General features: G+C 34.6%; 2 protein-coding genes across 2 annotated transcripts; one reads left to right on the top strand and one right to left on the bottom strand.

Moving 5' to 3' along the window:
• Positions 1-826: 826 nt before the first annotated feature.
• On the top strand, positions 827-1,782 carry LOC127557451 (olfactory receptor 51F2-like). The gene is given in 2 exon segments (XM_051990769.1): positions 827-1,310; positions 1,313-1,782. Coding segments are annotated over 2 exon segments (954 nt in total).
• Positions 1,783-8,310: 6,528 nt separating this feature from the next.
• On the bottom strand, positions 8,311-9,282 carry LOC127557450 (olfactory receptor 51I2-like). Its single transcript, XM_051990768.1, has one exon. The coding sequence runs from the start codon at positions 9,280-9,282 to the stop codon at positions 8,311-8,313; it is 972 nt and encodes a 323-aa protein (XP_051846728.1).
• Between the last annotated feature and the right edge of the window lie 13,976 nt (positions 9,283-23,258).

Genomic DNA, 23,258 nt, shown 5'->3' with positions numbered 1-23,258 from the left:
CATGCAGATAAAATTTTTCTATTTCTGGACTATCCAGATCATTGTTATAGTCTTCAAAAATTCATGCTACCTCTATGCCATGATTATTCATTGGAGTGAATCTTAAGTGGAGAATAATGATAAACAATTCAACTACATGGCATTTTGATTTCAGTGTGTTCTATGTCCATCATCTTATTTAAGCTTCAAAACAATCTTAGGAAGTACATAATAGAAGTTTAATCATCCTTTATTTACAAGAAAAAGAAATGGAATCATAAGGTGATTTACAATTTGCACTAGTGGTAGGGCAAGATTGAATACACATCATTCGAGTTCCACAACCAGTGATCTTTTTACAATCTTTTTGAGTACTCTGTGCTTTAAGCAACTTATGTAGAAAGCATAATGTGATGCAGGCAGTGCAGAGCTAAGTCAAGAAAAGCTGAGTTTAAGTTTCTTCCTCTGACATGTACTAAGATTCTGATTTTTCTGGATAATTTTATAAGACTACAAATGGAAGAAAATAGGTTGGTAAGTAAGGGAAGATTTCTTACTTGAAAATTCCTCATAGTAAATGTTAGTTACTCAATCTTGCAGATTCCATGAAGCATATGAAAACTGAGGGAAGTATATGTCTTTGACTGCTTTCCCAGATAATTGTGCCAAGGTGATAATATTTGAAAAGCTCAATGATTAGTCAAATGTCCTTAGACTAGCATTCCCTTTCCTCACTGACACCCTTTCATGTGAGAATTGTCCCCAAAATATGTTCAATTTATTAGCTTTCTTATTTTTAATTTTAGGTGTTGGAACTTCCTAACCCCAGTTCTAATAGCCTTCCGCCATGTTGGTTCCTAACAACACTACTGATGATCAGCCTGCCTTCATCTTTATTGGAATCCCTGGACTAGAAACATTGCACATCTGGATCTCCATTCCTTTCTGTCTTCTATACTTCATGGCCCTCATAGGAAACTCTATTCTCCTTGTCCTTGTTAGGACTGAGCAAAGCCTCCGTGAGCCTCAGTTCTACTTCCTAGCCATGCTGGCCCTCACTGACCTGGGCCTATCCCTGTCAACATTACCAACTGTCCTGGGCACCTTCTGGATTGGTGCTCATCAGACTGGCCTGGATGCCTGCCTGGCTCAGATGTTTTTTATTCACACACTCTCCTCTGTGGAGTCAGGAATCCTTGTGGCCATGGCCTTTGACCGGCTGGTAGCGATCTGCTCCCCTCTGAGGTATTCTCGCATCCTAACTCACCGTGCTATTTTCTGCCTTGGTGGAGCCGCCTTCATACGTGGTGCTGCACTGCTGGCTCCATTACCCTCTTCCTCAGCAGTTTTTCCTTTTGCAGAGACAACATTCTTTCCCACTCTTATTGCTACTACCCAGACCTGCTGACCCTGGCCTGTGGGGACATTACATTCAGCAGTGCCTATGGGCTGGTCTTTGTGCTTTCCACATTTGCAGTGGATGCACTCTTCATCATAGCCTCTTACCTAAAAATCTTGACCACCATCCTGAGGCTGGAAGCTAGTGACCGGGGTCTGAGATCTATGCAGACTTGTGCTTGCCACCTATGCACGGTGCTTATTTTTTACCTCCCTCTTATAAGCCTTGCTGTGATGCATCGCTATGTCCACGGAACACCCCCACTCCTCTATGCTATCATGAGCAATATCTACCTTCTCCTCACACCACTTCTTAATCCTCTGGTTTACAGTCTTAAGTCCCGGCAGATCCAGACTGCTCTACAGAGACGACTCTGGGTTCAGAGAGTCACAGCTGGAGAATGAACTGAGCTTTGAAGGATGGATGGAGCTGTAGGTGAATATTTATAAGGAATTAACACTGTGCTCTAACTTTGGAAGTGAGCTTGTACCCATAGACTTTGATATTTGGATTTTGGAGATTAAGTAGGAAGAGTTTCTTCCTCTTGGTCTTAGGAAGAAACCAGAAGAACACCAGACTTTTGATATTCTATGTCAATAAAGCAGGCACACATGAAATTCCAACTCACACCTAGTTTACAAAACTTTGTAAAGTCAATATATCTTGTTACTGATAGTCATACCAGGGCAGCTAGATGGCTCAATGTTTTGAGCACTGGGTTCAAATCTAGCCTTGGATACTTGATACATACTAGCTCTGTGACTGTGGGCAAGTTATTTAATTCCAGCTGACTTATGAATCCATACCAAGGAGAATCTGAAGAGTTATCAAGTTTCTTGTTCTAACTCTCTTTGCTTTATTTTATTCTATGATTGGGTGACTTAATTGCTTAGACTGTGGCAAAGTACCAGGCAAAAAAAAAAGAATGACCTTGTCCCTCTTCTTATCCTTGTGGGGTAGGAAGATTTTAAAGGGGTTTTTAAATTTAGATACTTTCCTTAAGGAATACAAGTTGAGTGTAGAAATAAAATAAATATGAGGGATGGCTGATATCCATAAATAATGGGGAGAGTGGGAGTGCTGTAGATAACAACTGATGAGCACACATTTCCCCTGGTTATTATTTAAAAACTGTCCAGAGGAATAGTCAATCTGTTGGGACAGCAGGAAATACTTTTCAGGCTTTTTCACTGAAGAAGAGATGAAAATGGAAACATTCCAAGAAATTCTTAAATGATGAACTAACAAATCATCCAGAAAATCACTAAACACTTAATGAGCACTGACTAGCCTTTCTTTTGATGGGCACTGAGGAGAATGCTGAAGAGATATATAAGATGCATCATATAAAAGAGAGTTCTGGGCCTGAAGACAGAGGACTTAGGTTCAAATTCTTGTTCTTCTTTACTAAATATTTATTACTTACGAGAGTTATGACCCTTCATTTCATGTCTCTTACTTTCTTTCCCTTCTATGAAATAAAACTCAAGAAAATTTATTATATGTATTTACTATAAACACTGCTACAATTGCAAACTAGATGTTAAGGAATATATAAGAGGTAGAAAACACAATACCTTTCACCAAAGAGCTTTCAATCAACTTCAAGAAACAAAACTGATACAAGTAAAACTACCAGAAAACTTTATACCTGCCAGAACTCAAGACTTTTTATATTTCAAAAGCTACCTTCTCCAGGAAGTCTTTTCATATACGCTTAAACCTAAAGCTAGAAATGAATCTGAACCACTAGCATAGTAAACATACAGCAAGTAGATCTTTTATATAGTTAATTAGCAGACAGCAAATTGTTTTGAATTGAATGAGTTTGAATTTTTGTCTGCTTTATTTTCCCAATTTAACACAAATGCCAAGAAATGGACACTCTGTCTGATGCTTTTTTGTATCTTTTTCAACACCAAACAGAAAATAATATCAGTATCTTCAGAGAATGATGGAATGAGAGAATTAATAAATAAGTAAAGTGAGAAATCCAGTATCATCAAATAGAAGAATGACTTGAAACAGTTAATTATTTAACTACAAGTCCATTTCACAGATAGATGTCATATAGGAATAACCGGGCAGAACTCTTCTTATGAAGGAGCTTTTCTTATTTTTGATTTAAGATGCACCTCAAAAAAATTCTGAGCACATGATCACCACTCAGTTGAGAGCTGTCATCTGCCAATCCATCTTTTTAATGGCTATCAACCACCAAAAAACTGTTTCCTTTAGGTTACATGCATTATCTCATTCAATCATTGCAAACAAATAATTCATATTTGCTAAGTACATAGTATGGACTGGGAATTGTGTTATACAACCACTTTTTGAGAAGGAATATTTTAATGTGTAAAATAATTTGTTCTGTTTTAGAAATGTCGAGTTAAATATTCTTACAGAGTATTCAGTTTGAGATATTTAAGGGACAGTAAGAAACCCTTAACTGTATAAGTCAGGAGAGAGTCTATGGTAGCATCTATATAGAGATGAAACTTAAATTATTGGGAGCAAATAAAATTTCCAAATGAGATAGTCTACAGAAAAAAGAAAAGATGGCCTAGGACATAACCTGGGGTGGATGAATGATTGACCAAGAGTTAAGGAATCTTTTTCTAAACATCCTAAAGAAAAACTGGGCATAGATTCTCTAATTTTAGTGCCCTATATTCCTTTCTTTGATAAGGATTTTATATAAAATTTCTTTCTTTCTTTTTTTTTTTTTAAGCTGAGGCATTTGGGGTCAAGTGACTTGTCCAGGGTTACACAGTTAAGCAGTGTTAAGTGTCTGAGGCCAGACTTGAACTCAGGTTCTCCTGACTTCAGGGCTGATGCTCTATCCACTGCATCACCTAGCTGCCCCTCTGTATAGAATTTCAAAAATGCATTAAGGTGAACAAAGACCAACCAGAGGGGATGAAGATATAATGATTAGTTTGGGACAATTTTGTTTTTACAATTATTAGTCAGAACTGATCTGTGCTCAGTGGGCTGTGTTTTTCACAATGTGCAATAAGCTTGGGAACACATTTATATAAAAAGTAATGTATTGTAGAATAGAAATATGTCCCAGAATCAGGAGAAATATGATCATATAGTGATAAAAATAATTGATATAAAAGGTTTTTATTGAGTCTGGACTAAACGAGTTTAATTTGTTTGAGAATAAAGTGCAAAACAAGAAACCACAGTGAACCACATAAGTTAGAGCTTAGAAAAGACAAATGGATTAAGAAAAAAGCTTCCATAAATTGAATAAAGAATTCAGCAGAGGGACAGCTAGATGGTGCAGTGGATACAGCATCAGCCCTAAAATCAAGAGGATCTGAGTTCAAATCTGACCTCAGATACTTAACATTTCCTAGCTGTGTGACCCTGAAAAGTCATTTAGCCCCAATTGCCTCAATAACAACCACACAACTAAAGGATAGATCCCTTCATGTGAGAGGATGATAACAATACAAGGAGACTAAGAGGCAATTGCATTCTTTGACCTCTTTCCTCTTCCCTCTTGCTTCTGATTTATTTCATTCCCAGTTCAGCAGTTAGGATATGGGTGAGGAAGTATACTGAATAGAAGAAGAAAGTCATCATGTGAAAACACAAAATTCATGGTCATCCCTCATGTTGGGATCCCGGACTTGGCTAAAAGTATAGATTACAACTATTAGACAGTTTGACTCACTACGAATTTCCTTTACTTATTCCACTAGCAAGGATATTCAGAAACTAGTCACAGACTGGAAGCAAAGCTTTTTAATATTTCTGAAATCACTCCTTTTAGGAGGTCAGCAATAAATCGAGCGATCTTAACTCTAGGGATTCTTTCTTCATTGTAGCTCACCCACAGATTTAGACACATATCCATACAATCTATTCACAAATACATGTACGAAGCATAAATCAATATATACAGATGGTTCAAATGAATATGCATAAGTACATATTAGCCTTGTAAATGTGCATGTGATTTCATTTAAATAAAATAATATAAGAAATAAATACATGAGAAGTCAAATGACAATATATGTGCACAAATATGTGCATATTCCCTAACCTAAATGTATTTGAATAAATATATATACAATAGGCATATTCAAATATATTTATGCAAGATACTGTATTTGAATATACATATATAATATTGATATATAAATGTATCTATGTGCTTTGTATACATTTGCAATAAATGAAATTAATATGTGAGCACATTTAATTCATTTGAATCCACATATACTCATTGAAATATTTAACTCTATTGTATTTGAAAAGTGTTTACTAGATATTTGAGACTGTATTGGGAACTTGCAGAATAAAGACAATAATGTCATATTTCCTGCCCTCAAATATGTTATAATCTATTGGACAGAGTAGTCCACATGTGCATATGTGTAATTCTACATTGATGCAGCTAAACTCAGAACACTGCATGAACATGCACATATAGTGCAAAATATGTATATATGCATATATGCGTATGTTAATGCATATATATAGAGATAGAGCGAGAGAGAGAGACATGCAAATAGAGTCAGAAAGTATCTTAATAGCAACTAGGTATTACAATGTCTAGAGTGCCAATTGTAGAATAAGGAAAACTCAAGTTTATGTGCTTTGTGTACTTTGACAAATCATTTAACCCAATTTGCCTCACTACCTATCTACAAAATGAGCTAGAAATCCCAAACCACTCCAATATCTTTGGTAATAAAACCCCAAAGACTCGGACCTGACTGAAATGTCTAAACGATAACAATAACAATAGGTATAGGAATCTCCTTTATGAATGCTACATATATGTACATATAACTAATGTGCCTAATGCACTCAGATATATGCAGAGATATGTAGATACTCATGTATATGTGTTACAGGAACAAACTGCTAGTGGCTGCTGGGGATCTAATTCTCACCAGCAGAATGTGAGAGGATGATAATGATACAAGGAGACTGAGAGGCAGTTGCATTCTCTGATCTCTCTCCTCTTCCCTCTTGCTTCTGATTTATTTTGTTTTCAATTCAGAAACAACATTTGAGTAAGGAAAAGGCCGCAATTCCTTCAGATGTTATGATTCACAGTTGTGGGGGCTTTTGGAGAACTGACCTGGCGCTTCACCTAGACATGGTCCTTAACATAAATGGATATCCATGTAATTACACTTTATACATATAAGCATAATCATGTATATATACATGCCCAGATAACCACACACATGTGTGTATACATATCTATAAGGATAATATTTTGGCACATATACACATAATCACACATCATGACTTTATACACATACATTTAATTTGCATACATACGTGTGTGTGTATATGTATATATATATTATATATATATATACTGTGTAAAGAAACATATCCATGCCCATATATGCAACTGCATGCATATAGGTATATATTGATGTTCACATGTATACACACATATAGCTGTACACAAACTGGATCACATCAAGACCATTTTTAACAAAGTCTGATTTAATGAATTTGGTTTCACCCTATTTTCCAAAGGAAGGAAATTTTCTACTTTTCAGCATGTGAATTAAGGGGCCCTTCCTTGTGGTTGTTATGGCAGCTCATATTGGAATGATTATCATGGCCCCTGTGCCACAATGACACCCAAATCTCTGAAACATTCAACATTAAAAATAAAAAGACCCTTTCTCCTCTATATTGACTACATAGTCTTTCAGGACCTATTTTTGTATAGGAGTGAATGAAAGAGAATTTGTTAAGTCTTACAATGGAATAAAAACTGGGTTCAGATTATAACCCCATTATTTAATATCAAGTGACTTTGAGCAAGTCAAGTTCTCTCTGTGTGAGCCTCAGTTTCTTCATCTGTAATCAACAATCAATAAACCAACACATATGAATTAAATAACTACTATATCTCATGCATGGTGCTAGACACAGGGTATACAATTTTCCCCTATTTTTCTGGAGCATACATGGTGATGGAGAAGATGATAAGTACACACAAGATTATAAAACAATGAGAATAAATATATAGTATTTGAGGAGTAAAGGCCCTAGAAATTTGGAGGAATCAGGAATTGCCTTCTATAGAAGGTTCAGCTTGATCTGCAATTTGAAGGAAGTAAGGGATTCTCAGTGTTGCATGAGTGAAAAATGAGTGTTTCTTCAGTCATTAAGTAATTCAAGTGTGTAGAAATGGAAGGCATGGTGCCATATATGAGGAACAGAGAAAAGGCCAATTTGGTTGGATCTTAGAGTACAAGAAGTGAAATAATGATTAATGAGGATGGAGAGGTATATTATGTTGGGTTATTAAGGGCTTTAAAATCTAAAAAGAGGAACTTACACTGTATCCTACAAGCAAGGGGAATAATATGGTCAGATATGAACAAAAGTAAAATCATTTGACAGATAAGAGGACAACATAGTCAAGAAGAGACTTGAATTAAAGAATTTGCTTGAGAAGCTATTGTAATTTTCTAGACAAGAGATTATGAGGATTTGAATAAAGGTGGTGTTGATATAACAGGGAGAATAGGACAGTTGAAATGAGCTTGTCAAACTGGCTTATACTTAATCCATTTGTACCATGTACTGCTTTAACAGGTGAAGAATATGAACTCCTCAGAATAATGTTTCAAATACATAAAATAAATCATAAAATAAAATAATTATATTGAAATTCATTTATCAAAATATTAAAGTTACATTTTCATGGGATCTCTAAAATCCATGAACTTATTGTCAGGTCATAATCTAAGTATTCATAAATTAGAAAAACAAATGTTCTTCTAGATTTAATATTTTGTGAACTAAGGAATTAGGAAGGAGATATATCTTATTTCAAAGAGAAAAGAAAGAGTATTCAGAGAGAAATATTCTGCTCTTCATTCTTCTTCTCTAATTCCCAGCCCATTCCAAGAGAATAAATAACTATAGTGACATTAGTGAGCACTTGATTTTCCCTTTCCTTCATCTTCTCTGGTCTTGAACAGCCTTAATAAAACAGCTCTGATTTGCTTAGTCTTCATGCTATACACCAATGGATTGAGAACAGGTGTGAGGAAAAGGAAGCTATTGGACATGGTCACATGGGGAAGAGGGGAGTGGTACTTGCCAATTCTGTGGATCAAGGCCAAAGCAATGAGTGGCACATAGAAAATGAGAACAGTGAGGATATGTGAGACACAGGTATTGAGTGCTTTGAGTCGCCCTTCTTGGGAAGCAATGCCTAGAACTGTCTTCAGGATAAGGGCATAAGAGAGGACAATGAATACCGAGTCAATGCCAAAAGAGCAGAGTACCAGGGCGAGGCCATAGATAATGTTGACCCTGATGGAACCACAGGCCAGCTTCATCACATCAGGATGAAAACAAAAGGAATGCGAGAGAATGATGCTTTTGCAGAAGGGCAGTCGCTTGAGTAGTATGGGCAAAGGTGCCATCAGGGCCACACCCCTCATAACAGCTGCCAGCCCCATCCCAATGATCCGAGAATGGGTCAGGACCATAGTGTAATGCAGTGGGCTACGTATGGCCACAAAGCGATCAAAAGCCATAGCCAGAAGGATGGCAGACTCCATGGAAGAGAAGGTGTGGATGAAGAACATCTGGACCAGGCAACTGTGAAATTCAATCTCCGGGCGATTGAAAAGGAAGACATTAAGCACTGTGGGCAATGTGGACACAGACATGCCCATGTCTGTTCCTGCCAACATGGACAAGAAGATGTACTGGGGCTCATGTAGGCTAGGAGTTTTCTGTACAATGTAGAGGATAATGCAGTTTCCCAGAAGAGCAACCACATACATGATACTGAGTGGTATGGAGATCCATATGTGCATAGACTCCAACCCTGGGATACCAGAAAGGAGGAAATAGACTGGCTGGTAACGGGTACCATTGAACATCTGCATGACACTAAATCTAAAAGGAAAGAGAGAATTTTTTTAAAGGCAAATTATAGAAGAATATAAATGCACATGAGTTCACTCTAGTATTTTTTTATTGAAATGTCACTAAACAAGAAAGTTTCAATAGTAAGGCATAGGGAAATGACCAAAGACAGTATCCAAAATCAGAAACAAGGCAAATTTCCGCTCTGTTCATATTTATATAGTAAAAATAAAAAAAAATAAAATAAAACCTCTCCCAGTGTTCTCTTTTTGCAATTATCTATATTAAAAAAGTTCTTTTTCAGTTCTAGGAAGAGTGTTAAGCAAACTAGCAATCATATAGTTTTTGGATATAGAGATGTGGTATCAACATACAGAGGCACTAAGAAGATAATTTTAATATGCTTTTAATGTGCATATTTTTATGTCAAAATATCATGTATTCCATGGCAGTAAGGTTTCATTTTGTAGTGTCTAGTCACTTAAGCTATAGTGATGGTTCAGAGCCTTCAGCAGAAAATAAGATAAGGTATCTTGTTTCTAGTCTTGCCCAGAATTATATGGGATTTCTAGATAGATCATTGGAAACAAGACTTAACTGGTCACTGCTTCAATTTCTATGTTGTCCTATACATTTCCACAGGAGATACAAAAATGAAATTTTACTGATCCTTGAGAATTTCCAGTAACTTTGCAGTTTTTCTAACATAAAATACAAATTCCTCTGCTTGGCACTGAAAGACATTCAGAGTGTGGTTTCAGTCTTTATTTCCAGACTAGACTTTCATATCCTCTCACAGATAGCTATGATCTAGCCAAAGGGACCTTCTTGTTTATTTGTTTTTTCCATGTTTCCCCTGTGCCCAATATCCTATCTGAGCCTTTACAATTAATAAGTCCTAGACCAGAATGCTCCCTCTCAACATTCCCTAGCATCCTTCAAAACATTGCTTAAATAAGTATCACTCAAATACCCCTTAGATATTTTCTGTTCTCTTGCTATCACCTTTATTTAAATTTACTCTGAATGTATTTTGTATATATGTATCTATGTTCTTATTCTTTTCCCCCAAATAATATGTAAGATCTTTGAGGGCAAGCAGTGTTTTATATTTTTAAAAGCACATGTTTGTTGAAATGAATTGAACTGAAGGGGCCCTAATTGATCAAATAGTCAATTTTCTTTATTTTCCTGACCCTGCTCCTTCTACTAGAAGCATCTAGATAGCGCAGTAAAAAGAGTATTACAACTGGAATTGGGAAGATCTGAATTACAATGCAGCCTCAAATTTTTACAAACTGTGTGTCACTTAACCTCTGTTTACCTTAGTCCACTGGAAAAGGAAATGGTAAACCACTGCAGTATATTTGCCAAGAAAACCTCCACATCGGGGACACAGCTGTAAAATTGATTGTAAAATTGACATTCCTCCTACTAACATTTACACAGCACATTAAATTTTAAATTATTTTGGACATATGTAACCTATACCAGTTTGCTTACTATCTTGGGGAAGCAGAGTGAAGGAGAAAAATTTGGAACTCAAGATCTTATAGACTGGTATTGGCTTAGAAATAGATTAGTTGATCAGTGGAAAAGGTTAGGTTCACAAGACAGAATAGTCAACTATAGCAATCTAGTGTTTGACAAACCCAAAGATTCTAAATTTTGGGATAAGATTTCATTATTTGATAAAAACTGCTGGGATAACTGGAAATTAGTATGGCAGAAATTAGGCAAGGACCCACACTTAACACCACATACCAAGATAAGATCAAAATGGGTCCATGACCTAGGCATAAAGAACGTGATTATAAATAAATTAGAGGAACATAGGATAGTTTATCTCTCAGACTTGTGGAGGAGAAAGAAATTTGTGACCAAAGATGAACTAGAGACCATTACCAATCACAAAATAGAAAATTTTGATTATATCAAATTAAAAAGCCTTTGTACAAACAGAACGAATGCAAACAAGATTAGTAGGGAAGTAACTAACTGGGAAAACATCTTTACAATTAAAGGTTCTGATAAAGGCCTCATTTCCAAAATATATAGAGAACTGACTCAAATTTATAAAAAATCAAGCCATTCTCCAATTGATAAATGGTCAAAGGATATGAACAGACAATTTTCAGATGAAGAAATTGAAACTATTACCACTCACATGAAAGAGTGTTCCAAATCACTATTGATCAGAGAAATGCAAATTAAGACAACTCTGAGATATCACTACACTCCTGTCAGATTGGCTAAGATGACAGGAAAAAACAATGATGAATGTTGGAGGGGATGCGGGAAAACGGGGACATTGATGCATTGTTGGTGGAGTTGTGAACGAATCCAGCCATTCTGGAGAGCGATCTGGAATTATGCCCAAAAAGTTATCAAACTGTGCATACCCTTTGATCCAACAGTGTTTCTATTGGGCTTATACCCCAAAGAGATACTAAAAAAGGGAAGGGGACCTGTATGTGCCAAAATGTTTGTAGCAGCCCTGTTTGTAGTGGCTAGAAACTGGAAAATGAATGGATGCCTATCAATTGGAGAATGGCTGGGTAAATTGTGGTATATGAATGTTATGGAATATTATTGCTCTGTAAGGAATGACCAGCAGGATGAATACAGAGAGGCTTGGAGAGACCTACATGGACTGATGCTAAGTGAGATGAGCAGAACCAGGAGATCATTATACACTTCGACAACGATATTGTATGAGGATGTATTCTGATGGAAGTGGATTTCTCTGACAAAGAGACTTAACTGAGTTTCATTGGAGAAATGATGGACAGAAACAGCTACACCCAAAGAAGGAATACTGGGAAATGAATGTAAACTATTTGCATTTTTGATTTTCTTCCCGAGTTATTTTTACCTTCTGAATCCAATTCTCCCTGTGCAACAAGAGAACTGTTTGGTTCTGCAAATATGTATTGTATCTAGGATATACTGCAACATGTTTAGCATATATAGGACTGCTTGCCATCCTGGGGGGGGGGGGAGGAGGGAGGGAGGGGAAAAAACGAAACATAAGTGATTGCAAGGGATAATGTCGTGTAGAAATTATCCTGGCATGGATTCTGTCAATGCGAAGTTATTATTAAATAAAATAAAATTTATTATTAATAAAAAAAAAAAAAGATCTTATAGAAAATGAATGCTGAAATCTATCTTTATACATAATTGTAAAAAATACAATATTATTAAAAGTTTTAAATCATTTTACATATTTTATTTTATTTGAACATTAAGACAAACATGTAAGGTTGCTGCTATTATCTTGTCATCTCTCATAGAAGGAAATTGGAACTTACCCGAGGTTAAATCATTTGCCTAAGGTTACATACCATTCAAGTAGAATGTGTGCTTATATCCTTCTGATTCCAAATGCTAAAATTCATAAGCTATACTAGAAAAGTAACTGAAGCTCAGATAGTTTAAGCAATTTGTTTAACATCTGCAGGTAGTCAGGATTCAAACCCAGACCTTTTGACTTCAAATCCAGATCATTTAAATATGAAATTGTCTTGTTAAAGTTCTGTCTTCTCCAAACCCCCAGAACCAAGAGCAGGAAATAACCCTACTAGTGTTTTCTCACACATCTGGGAAGCATGCGATTTCAATATGCAATCTCAAACATCTAGCTAAAAGGACTTACCAAAAGGTAATATATTTTTATGATGCATAATGTCAGCTAGTCAGCATAGAGTTATGCTCAAAAATCCTTTTGCTTCATATATCCTCAATAATCCTCTTTGACTTCATATAGTGACTTCCTTCTTATCATAAGATTCCAGGCTCATTATTAATGATATTAGCTAAATTTATATAACTTTTTTACATTTTGCAAAGTGCTTTTTTCTTGTATCTCATTTAATCCTCAAAACAACTCTCTAAGGTAGGTATTATTATTATTTCATGAATTTCATGAATAATAAACTGATGCTATAATAATTTTAATAATATATAACAATATATAATGATGAAATAATTTGTTATAATTAATGAATTTATACTTATTATAAATAATATGCAGCTGAGATTGTGAAAGGCTGAGTGCCTTTTCTGGAGTCACAGGCCATCAAGTATTGGGGGCTGGATTTGGATTTGGATTGAATACTCCATTTTCAACATTTTAACCATTGTACCACATAATCAGGATAGAAAAATTTCAAAATTCTATAGTAAACTTCTAATCACCACATCTAGTGCCTCCCCTTTCAATTACTGTACATATGGAATATGTCTAGCACCTGAGATTGCTGACCACCCTCTCCTATTAGTTAATGCCTCCTCGCTAGGTTTCAAAGCTATCAAACTCTGATTACACATATTTCTCTTCATTCCAGAGGACATTTGCCCATTGAGTCTCCTATCAGCCTTCTGAACTAGGAAAGTAATATTAACTTAACTACTAATATAATATTAATAAAATAATAATAAATTATAATTGATTAATTGTATTTAATAGTAAAAAGTCTCAAACAGATAAGTTGATTGCTCCTAATCTCATCACTAGTTAGGGGCAGAGTCAGAACTAACACTCAGAACCTCTGTTTCCAGTCCAGTGATCTTTTTCTACAGTACCAGTTGATTAAAAACAATTTGTAAACTTAAGGCCAAAAAGAAACTTGGAGATCATCTAGTCCAGTTGTAGAAGAACTGATTCATAGAGATATTCGGTAACTTAGCTAGGTCATAAGAGGCAGAGTTAGATTTCAAGGCAAATATTCTCTGACTTCAAATCTCGCACTTGTCTAGTACTTTACTGTCTTCTATTGTCTGGTGGATTTAGAGTCAAATGAATCTTAGAGATGTTATCAAGCCATAAATACAGCAATAAACTTGAAATCAGGAAGATCTGAGTTCAAATAGATCCTTAGACAATTCCAAGTCTTTTATTCATTTTCTGCCTCAATTAACTGAGCCATAAAATGAAGATAAAAATATCACCTATCTTTCAGTATTATTGTTGTATCAAAGGAAGTAATACATGTCAAGCCTTTTGCAAATCTTAAAATATTATACATGTAAACTTTTATTATTATGAAATCTACTCATTCTAGTCAAAGAATGAAAAAAGAAAATGAAGACAAAAAAAAGAGAGGGCTATAGAAACAAAAGATATAGAGATCTCAATTATGAAAACAAACATTTTAGAGAAGAACATAAGGGAATCTTAAGTAGAGAGGAAAGAATAAACAAATTCATTAGTATGTATCTATTTAATATGATATATGAGTTCTCTCTGAACTAAAAAAGAAGAAAAGATACTTATACTTTAGCTGAGAACTGGAGTATATACATGTGAATAAGGTAAATATAAAACAGTGCATAATTGCACATAAATATTGACTTTTGTAGGTAAGAAAAGGAGGAAATAAAGGCAAGTGTCAAAAGGCAGTAGACTTTTTACATAGAGGTAATAGAACTAGAACTAAGCCTTGAAGGATGTGGAAAAGAAGAAAGACATAAAAGGAGGAAGAGGAATACCAATAGGAAAGGTTAATGTAAAAACAAGTTTACTTTCATTTGAGATGATCTAAGTTTGAATCCCAATTAACAGGCGCTTATATAAGCAGCTGTTTATAACTCTAAGACCTTGCCTTGGGCAAATTTTTATTTCTCTCTAATCCTCACTTACTTATTTCTTAACATAATAATTTGACTAGACTATTTCTAAGTCTTACATCTCTAGAGCCTATGTTCAACTATGTTTATCTCTAGTTGCTATCAAAAATCCAAATGATTCTTGCCAATCACTTTTCAACTTCTCTCCCATTTCCCAATACCTTTAGTTTCCATGACCCCAACTCACCCAGATTGTGCAATACACAGAGTTCTGGTCACACCCGAATCCACAAATGAACTCCAAGGAGATGGCAAATTCTGCCAGGATCCCCTACAGCTTGAAGGATTTATCTCTCCTAGATATTCCCCTTTGCTTTCTATCCACTGCCCCTCAGAGTGCAGTCAGATCAGCTAGAATTCCCAGAGGATAAGAGGGAAGGAAAGAGACTAGACATGATTGGGTAGACTGATGTTGAAAACATATTTGTACATAGTTTATTACTTCTCATTTCCCTAACAAATTAATCCGAAGCAAAGAGATTTTATGTAGACTTTCAGTGTCTGTGGCTTTTATTGTTCAATATGAATGATCTGGAATATATCCCTTTATTTTCTAAATTTTTCATATGCGATTGTTACATTTATTTTCCAATACATTTATGAATAGCAGTTTCATTAGACATTTCATCTACTTTATTTCCAGTCCTCTGCTACCTTAATAAGCATTATTAAAAATAATTTTGTTCTTCAATACTGAATTTTATTGTAGGAGGATTTCTAAGAAATTCTAGGTCAAACAGTATGGACATTTTAGTTACGCTTGTAATGAATTCAAATTGCTACCCAGAAAGGATAGATCAATTGAAAACTCTACCAATGTTACATTAGCAAGTATATCTTTTACCTCTCCAAAGTTACTATGTCCATCATTTATCATTGTTGACAAATTAAAAAGGATGTAATGAAATCTTAATGTTTTTGATTTTCATGTGGCATGTTATTTGTTTATGATTAAAGAAATCTTTTGTGTGATTAAATTTTTTCAACTTTTCCCTTGAGAACTGATTGTTAATGTCCTTTGACCAATTATCCACTGGGGAATGAATTTCCTTTTACATTTGATCACTACTGTGTCACAAAGGTAAGTTGTTAGGAAAATTAAGACAAATGAAGAAGTTCATGAAGAAAGCCATGGGAAGATTGCCATAGTGAAATTATGGCTAGAATAGGAGCCAATATGCTGAAGTATTGGGTTAAAAGCATGATCTTGCCACTTACAGGTTGATTGATCTCAAAAGCATAATGCTACAGTGAAAATAATGTTTGATTTGAAATCAGAGGACTTTGGTACAACTTCTAATTGTCACTTAAAAAAGATTTTCCCCAAAACTAAAAATTTAACTTTATCAACTCCCATTGGGAATTTTATTCCATTAACTATGTTGTAAACAAGACAAGTAAAGTAATATTTTTTCCAGATGAGGAAACTTGAAAATTTAAGATTTATATCTAGGATGACATGAGCAATGTCAGTTAAAACACATACCCAGATTTCCTAAAACATGTCTAGTACCATTCTCATTAGAAAATACTGCATTTTTAGACATAAGTTTGAAGAATCTGCTATATAAGTAGATGGAAAGACTATCAATAGGTAAATGTATTCCTAAACATACCCTCACAAGGGTGGGTAATAATGTTAACAAGTGAAGAAACCCAATAAAAAAGAATCACAGTATAACAGTATTTTGACATTTGAAGGAACATTAGAGAACCTCTTTTCTAATCCTAAACAAAATCAAAGTTCTGTCTCCCTAGTTATCTACTTGGGTAACAATTTTAGCAAATTGCAAAACTTATTAGATGGCCCTAAAGTTATTTCTGTTTCCCCCAGAATTAAAAAAAAAAAAGCTCAACTTTTAATGCCAATATTCCTAGAGTGATTTTTTTTTTTAACCTGTGAGTCATGGAAAGTTCTGGTCTCGAAGACAAATCACACAATACATAATAAAGAGGTGCATGATGGGTGTGAATACATAAACAACAAGGAGTTGAAAAGAAATTAATAAATAGTAACATTAAAATATGTATGGTCAAAAAAGATAGGTTAGCTATGTGGCAAGAGAAAGCAATGATGAATGTCTCAAAAGATGAGAAAATACTCTTAGCTATTTGGACAGATCCTGGGGGGCCAATTTTATGTGAGACACAGGCAAAGGAGCCCATAGGACATCCAGGCATGAATGAGTAACAATCATTATCAGTAGAAGGAACATCCACAAGAAAAAGATAATTTGACCAATGTTTGATTTATTTGAATATCAACTCTATTAAATATTTGTTTTGAACTTTCTAATCTAAAAACAATTATTTTTTAGCTGAGAACATGGAATGAAAATAAGAACTGCAAAAACTGAGTATCTGTTTCCAGAAATTATCATCTCATACAATGACTGGAGGTATTTTGGATACTTCTCTTTTTACTAATATAATTGAAAGAAAATATTTTGTAATTCTTAGTTTTCTCCAATCAATACTCATTTTGAACTATGGTACTTTAAACACTATTATGGCAGTGAGATTTGAATCATCTTCTGTTGTTTTGCTTTGTTTCCATCTTACATACATATGTCTGTCTTTTCCTTTCTTTAGAATTTAAGTTGGTTGGTGAAGTTCCTTAAGTATCTATATCAGTTTCTCTAAACAACTGTGACCATGCCCTTCTTTATTTCTCTTTCTGTCTTTAGAACGTTACTGGGAAAATTACATTTCTCCTGGGATGACAATTTATTCTATCTTAAAATCTTATGAATTCAACTCTATCAAACTCTAGATTCTACATTAGTCTATTATTATCTTTTTTAAACTACAAAATCTAAAATGGAATGATTGTTTCTACTAAATTCCCATAATTTCATTGTAATGACCATTTTATTTTTAGTAGTATTTTACTTTACAAATATATGTGAAAATAGTGTTCAACATTTACCTTTTCAAAACCTCAGGAGGACCTGAATTCAAATTTGATCTCAGACATTTAACACTTCTTAGCTGTGTGATCCTAGGCAAGTCATGTAACCCCAATTGCCTTAGCAAAAACAAACCAAAAAAAAAAAAAACAACTTGTGTTTTATTTTTTTCTCCATCTCTCCCACTTCTTCCCTCCCCTAGACAGTAAGCAATCTAATATAGATTAAACATGTGCAATTTTTCTAAACATATTTCCAGATTTGCCATGCATTTGTCAAGAAAAATCAAGATGGGGAAAAAAAAACACAAGAAAGAAAGAAAAAAAACAACAACAAACAAGCAAGCAAACAAACAACAACGATAACAAAACTACAACAAAGGTAAAAATTCTATGCTTTGATCCACAAGATGCAGATGACTCTTTTCATCATGTTTATTCGAATTGGGAAGGAGGGAGGGAAGGGGGAGGAAAGGAGGGAAGGAAAGAGGAAGGAAAGAAAGAAGGAAGGAAGGAAGGAAGGAAGGAAGGAAGGAAGGAAGGAAGGAAGGAAGGAAGGAAGGAAGGAAGGAAGGGAGTAGCATCTTTTAATGCTACCATAACCTTGTAGCTCCCCTTTGGGCTAATCTTAATGCCCGTCTATTGATGGCTAGGCTAGACCATACTTACCCGTCTTCGGGCACCAACCTGGATCCCACAGAAACTGACCACCAGGAGGTAGGGGTGAAGCGAAAGAGAACTTTATTCTTAGATAGCACATATTTATACCCCCCTGAGGATCAGGGGAAGGGAAGGTCCTCTAGAAACCTGGCATAATGAGACTGGCCCGAGAAGAAGGAGGGAGGTGTGCTAGACTTTGAGAGCAGTAAGGAGGGAGATGTGGTACTTGGGGTCAGACACCGCCTCCTAGGACTATGCCCCACTTCCATGTAGCACTCGCCTATGCCTCAGTACCACTCATCCCTCAGGTCCTCCCACATGCCTTGAGCCACATTTCTTGCTTCTAGAGGCTTTTTTAATCCTTACAGAAGGAAGAAAAGAAGGAAGGAAGGAAAGGAGGAAAAGAGAGAAGGAAAGGAAGAAGGGAAGGAAAAGAGGGAGGGATTAAAGAAGAGAGGAAAAGAGGGAGGAAGGAAAGGAAGAAAGGAAAGAGGGAGGAAGGAGGAAGAAAAAATTACAAAAGGAAGGAAAGAGAAGAAGTTTTTAATTTGTTTTTTTTTTTTTGTTTTTATATTGAATAAAATTTTGTCTCTTTGCAACTTTTACCCTATGCTACTATTTATCCCTTCTGGGCTAAGCAGAAAAACAAAATTCTTTTTATATAAACTAATCTTTCAAATGTGTCTTCTCTATACCAGACTAAACATTCCTAATAAGCATCCATATGAGCAGGGACAGGAAATATGCAGTCTTTTGAATAGCAGAGCCAACTTAGACTAAACATTCCTAATAAGCATGCATATAAGCAGGGACAGGGAATATACAGTCTTTTGAATATCAAAGCCAATTTAGAAGATTTCTTGGGGCAATATATTTTGCTCACTAGAGATATAACACAAGGCTATTGGACACTAGGGACCAAACAGTCAGTATTTACTGGTGTTTAGCTTTTCCTAAGGGTATAATATAGCTCACTTCCCTAGGAATAAGCCTAAGCCACATATAGTTTTTTTTTTTCTTTTTCCTTGGGCTTTTTTTTTTTTATTATTTACTGCTCCCCTCTCCCAACTTAATCTTATTTTAAGTAATTTCTAGTTTTACCCCCTGCCAATCTGTTCATAAATCTCTAGTGGATTGTTTCACATGGATAGTGCTATGATCTCTAATGACCGATCTTCCTCCCTCTTGGACCTCAGCTAGTAAGAAGCATATACAAATATTTCATCATCAAACCTGATAAAGTCCTCAGATAGATGCCAGAAATGGATAGAAGTGGCAGAAGTGGCTCAGTTACTTTTAAAGATTTGCAGGTAACTTTCCATATTTTACTATCTGAACATGTATGACAAAGCAAGTAAGATCTGGGAATAGGGCCCCAAGGATTGGGATACAGATAGAGAATCATTGATTCTAAATGTTTAGTCACTTTCAATTCTTTTGATAATCCTACAGGTTTTATTTTTAATCCCACTGTAGTAGGAATTCCTACCAGCATTTGCTATTGATAGGTCTTATCTTTTACATGCTAGAGATAGCAAGCAGTTGATAACAGGGTACCTAGAAAATCAAGGTTTTTCTTCAGCAACAATCTGACATCCTGCATAAAATTACAAGTTCAGTCTTTTGAGCTAGCCAGTGAAAGTTATCCAGCTTCATCTGAAAGGATGGGGAATAGGCTAAAATTTTCAGTTAATGATCAATTCAACCAGTCTTTTAACAAGATTAAGTGCTTACTCTGTTCCAGGAACTGTGGTGGGAACTGGAGATGTAAGGACAAAAGAGAAATTCTCTTCTCTTTCAGGAGATTACATTACATCAGTTGAGGTAGTCTGTACATAAAACAGATATAAAAGGTGTACAAAATAAACATAATTGGAAAGGGGAAGCACTAGAAGCTGGGTATGGGATGGTATTGAGAAATGCTTCCTGTAGCAGGCAATATTTGAGTTAAATTGGGAAGGAAATTAAGGATTCTCTAAGACATCTTGGTGGTCCTAGTAGATGATATTAAGATGATATATTGTTATGGTGTATAAAGTACAAAGTTATATGATTTGATCCTTATAATTGATTTAAGAGAGAAGCAATAAAAATATTACTAGTCCCATTTAACAGATAAAGATATTAAGGTTTTGACAACTATTCCATATAATTCACACTTGCAGTTTATATACAACAAGTATTTATGATATTTTTCAAGGTTCAAGCCATGTTTCAGAAGTAATTTTTATTTAAATTAAGGGTAAATGGAAGTCAATGATTATTAACTGGCTTATCCAAGGGTACACAGTTAGCAAGCAGCAGAGCTGGAGATTGGCCACAAATATCCTGTCTTCAACTCAATTGTTAGATTTCTAAAAAATTACTATTCTAGACTTGTAAAAAAGAAAAAAAAGAGATGAAAAATAGTTTCTGGTCTTAATGAACTTAAAGTTTCTTGGGGAGAGATAGGTAAATATGGATGAGAGAACTGGAGGGAGAGAGGCATAACAAGAGAGATCAGCAAAGGATTCCCAAACCCTGAAATGGTACATGAGTTCATCCTTGAAAGATGCTAAGCATTCTGAGATTAAAAGGGAGCTTATTATGGGAATAAATATAAGATACCATGTTACATAACAGCAAAAAAGATAGTTTAGCTGTTAAAGAGTAAACAAGCAAGTACAAAAAGGTAAACTGGGCTTCTACTTTGATGGGCTTTACATAACAAACTCAGGATTCTGTGTTTTATCCTACAAGCAATAGGGACATATTTAATATATTACAAGAGGCAAATGACACAATCATTTGTTTTAGCCTATGTTTTAGGCAAATTGCTTTGCCACTCATTTTGTATAGCATGGATTTGAAATGGGGAGAAATTGGGAGCAGATAAATCAGGCAAGTGGGTAGTTATTATAATCCTTCAAGTGAAGAGGGGTAAGGAATTGAACTCTGATTAAGCACATGTGCGTAGAAGGCAAGAAGAAGATAACCTAAAGGAAGATATAACACATTATTTTGTATACACAAAATGTTTTATGAATTATTGAAAAAGAGAATCTCAGATCTGGAAGAGAGCTCAAAAACTAATATAGCTCCTGTCTTAATATGATTTCCTCACTCAATATCATTGTTGAAAGAAGATATTATCTATATTGTTTGGAATCTTCCCTCTACTTCCAATTATTCCTGACTAGAGAACATCCAGACCTCCAGTGACAGGTATGTAATAATGAAAATAATACTAATGGCTACACTTAAGACTTCTAAGTTAGCACAACAATTGTTATAGTTGTTTCATTTCATCCTTCCCAATAATAAGGATGATACCACAAAGTATGTTTCTCCCATTTTACGGAGAACAGTCAAGTTCAAAGATATTAAGCTTTTGTTGACTCTAAGTATATTACTTAGGTCTTTTTCAAAACTTCGAAAGATTTATGATTTCATTAATATGGCTTCTTCCTATAGCTAGCAATGCTTCATGAACTAGTAAATTCCTATTCAACATGATTTGTTATAATGTAATGCAATAAAATGTCAATAATTATTTGATTTTTCGGTTCTTTTTTCCAATTACTTATAAACTAAAATTTTAATATTTTTTTTTAAGTTTGAGTTCTACTTTACTGCCCTCCCAACTCCTTGAAAAGGTAAGAAGTTTGATAGAGATTGTGTGTGCAGTCATGCAAAAGTTTTCCATATTGGCCATGTTGCAAAAGAAAATGAAGACCAAAAACTCCAAGAATTATTAAAATACTTGTTAAATTTTAAATAATTTAATTTAAGCTAAATTAATAATAATTTTAAAATATGGTATTTTCAATCTGTATTCACACCTATCTGTTCTTACTCTAGAAGTGTGTAACATTTTTTTTGTTAGTTTGTTTTGTTTTTGTTTTTTACCATAAGTCCTTCAGAATTATCTTGGATCATTGTATTGCTGAGGTATCCATGGTTGATCATCAAAACATTGATGGTACTTTGTTTTGCTTATTTCACTTTTTGTTAGCTGTTCAAGTTTTTCAAGTTTTAACAACAGTATCCTGCTTTTTATTTATTTACAGCACAATCATATTTCATCACAATCATATGTTGCAGTTTGTTCAGTCACTTCACAATCCATAGATATCCTCTAAATTTGCAATTCTTTATTACCACAAAATAGCTGTTCTAAATATTTTTGCATATATAAGATTCCTTTTGCTTTGATTCTCTATCTATCTCCCTCCCTTTCTCTTCACTTCTCTCCCCCCCTCCACTTCTTTCTCTGTCTGGCTCTCTTTCTCTCTCTCCCCCAGTCTTTCTTTTTCTCTCCCTCTCCCATTTAAATCTTTTTTGGGGGGATACAAACCTAGTAGTGATACTGCTGGATCAAAGGGTATGCACAGTTTTGTAGCCATTTTAAAATAGTTTCAAATTGTTTTTCAGAATAATTGGATCTAGTCACAACTTCATCATTAGTGGATTAGTTTTTCCACTTTCCTCCAATATTTGTCATTTCCCTTTTTTTATAATTCTTTCTTTTTTTTTTTTTTTTTCAAAAATTTTAATTATTTATTTTATTATTTTTAAAAAAACAATAAAACAGAACAAAATAGAATAGAACATTGTCATGTGTCCAGCAAAAATATGAAGGAAGATTAAAAATATATAACAAATAACCAGTTCGAGAAAGGATATATAATGGTGGAAGCAATTACATTCATGAATGTCCATCTTTTCTTTGCTTCCTCATAGGTTATTCTTTTTTTTTTTTTTTTTTTAAATTTTTTTATTTAATAATTACATTATATTGACACTCATTTCTGTTCC

This window comes from Antechinus flavipes, chromosome 3 (genome assembly GCF_016432865.1).
Source record: "Antechinus flavipes isolate AdamAnt ecotype Samford, QLD, Australia chromosome 3, AdamAnt_v2, whole genome shotgun sequence".
Taxonomy (NCBI): Eukaryota; Metazoa; Chordata; class Mammalia; order Dasyuromorphia; family Dasyuridae; genus Antechinus; species Antechinus flavipes.
This window is presented reverse-complemented; position numbering and strand designations above follow the sequence as displayed.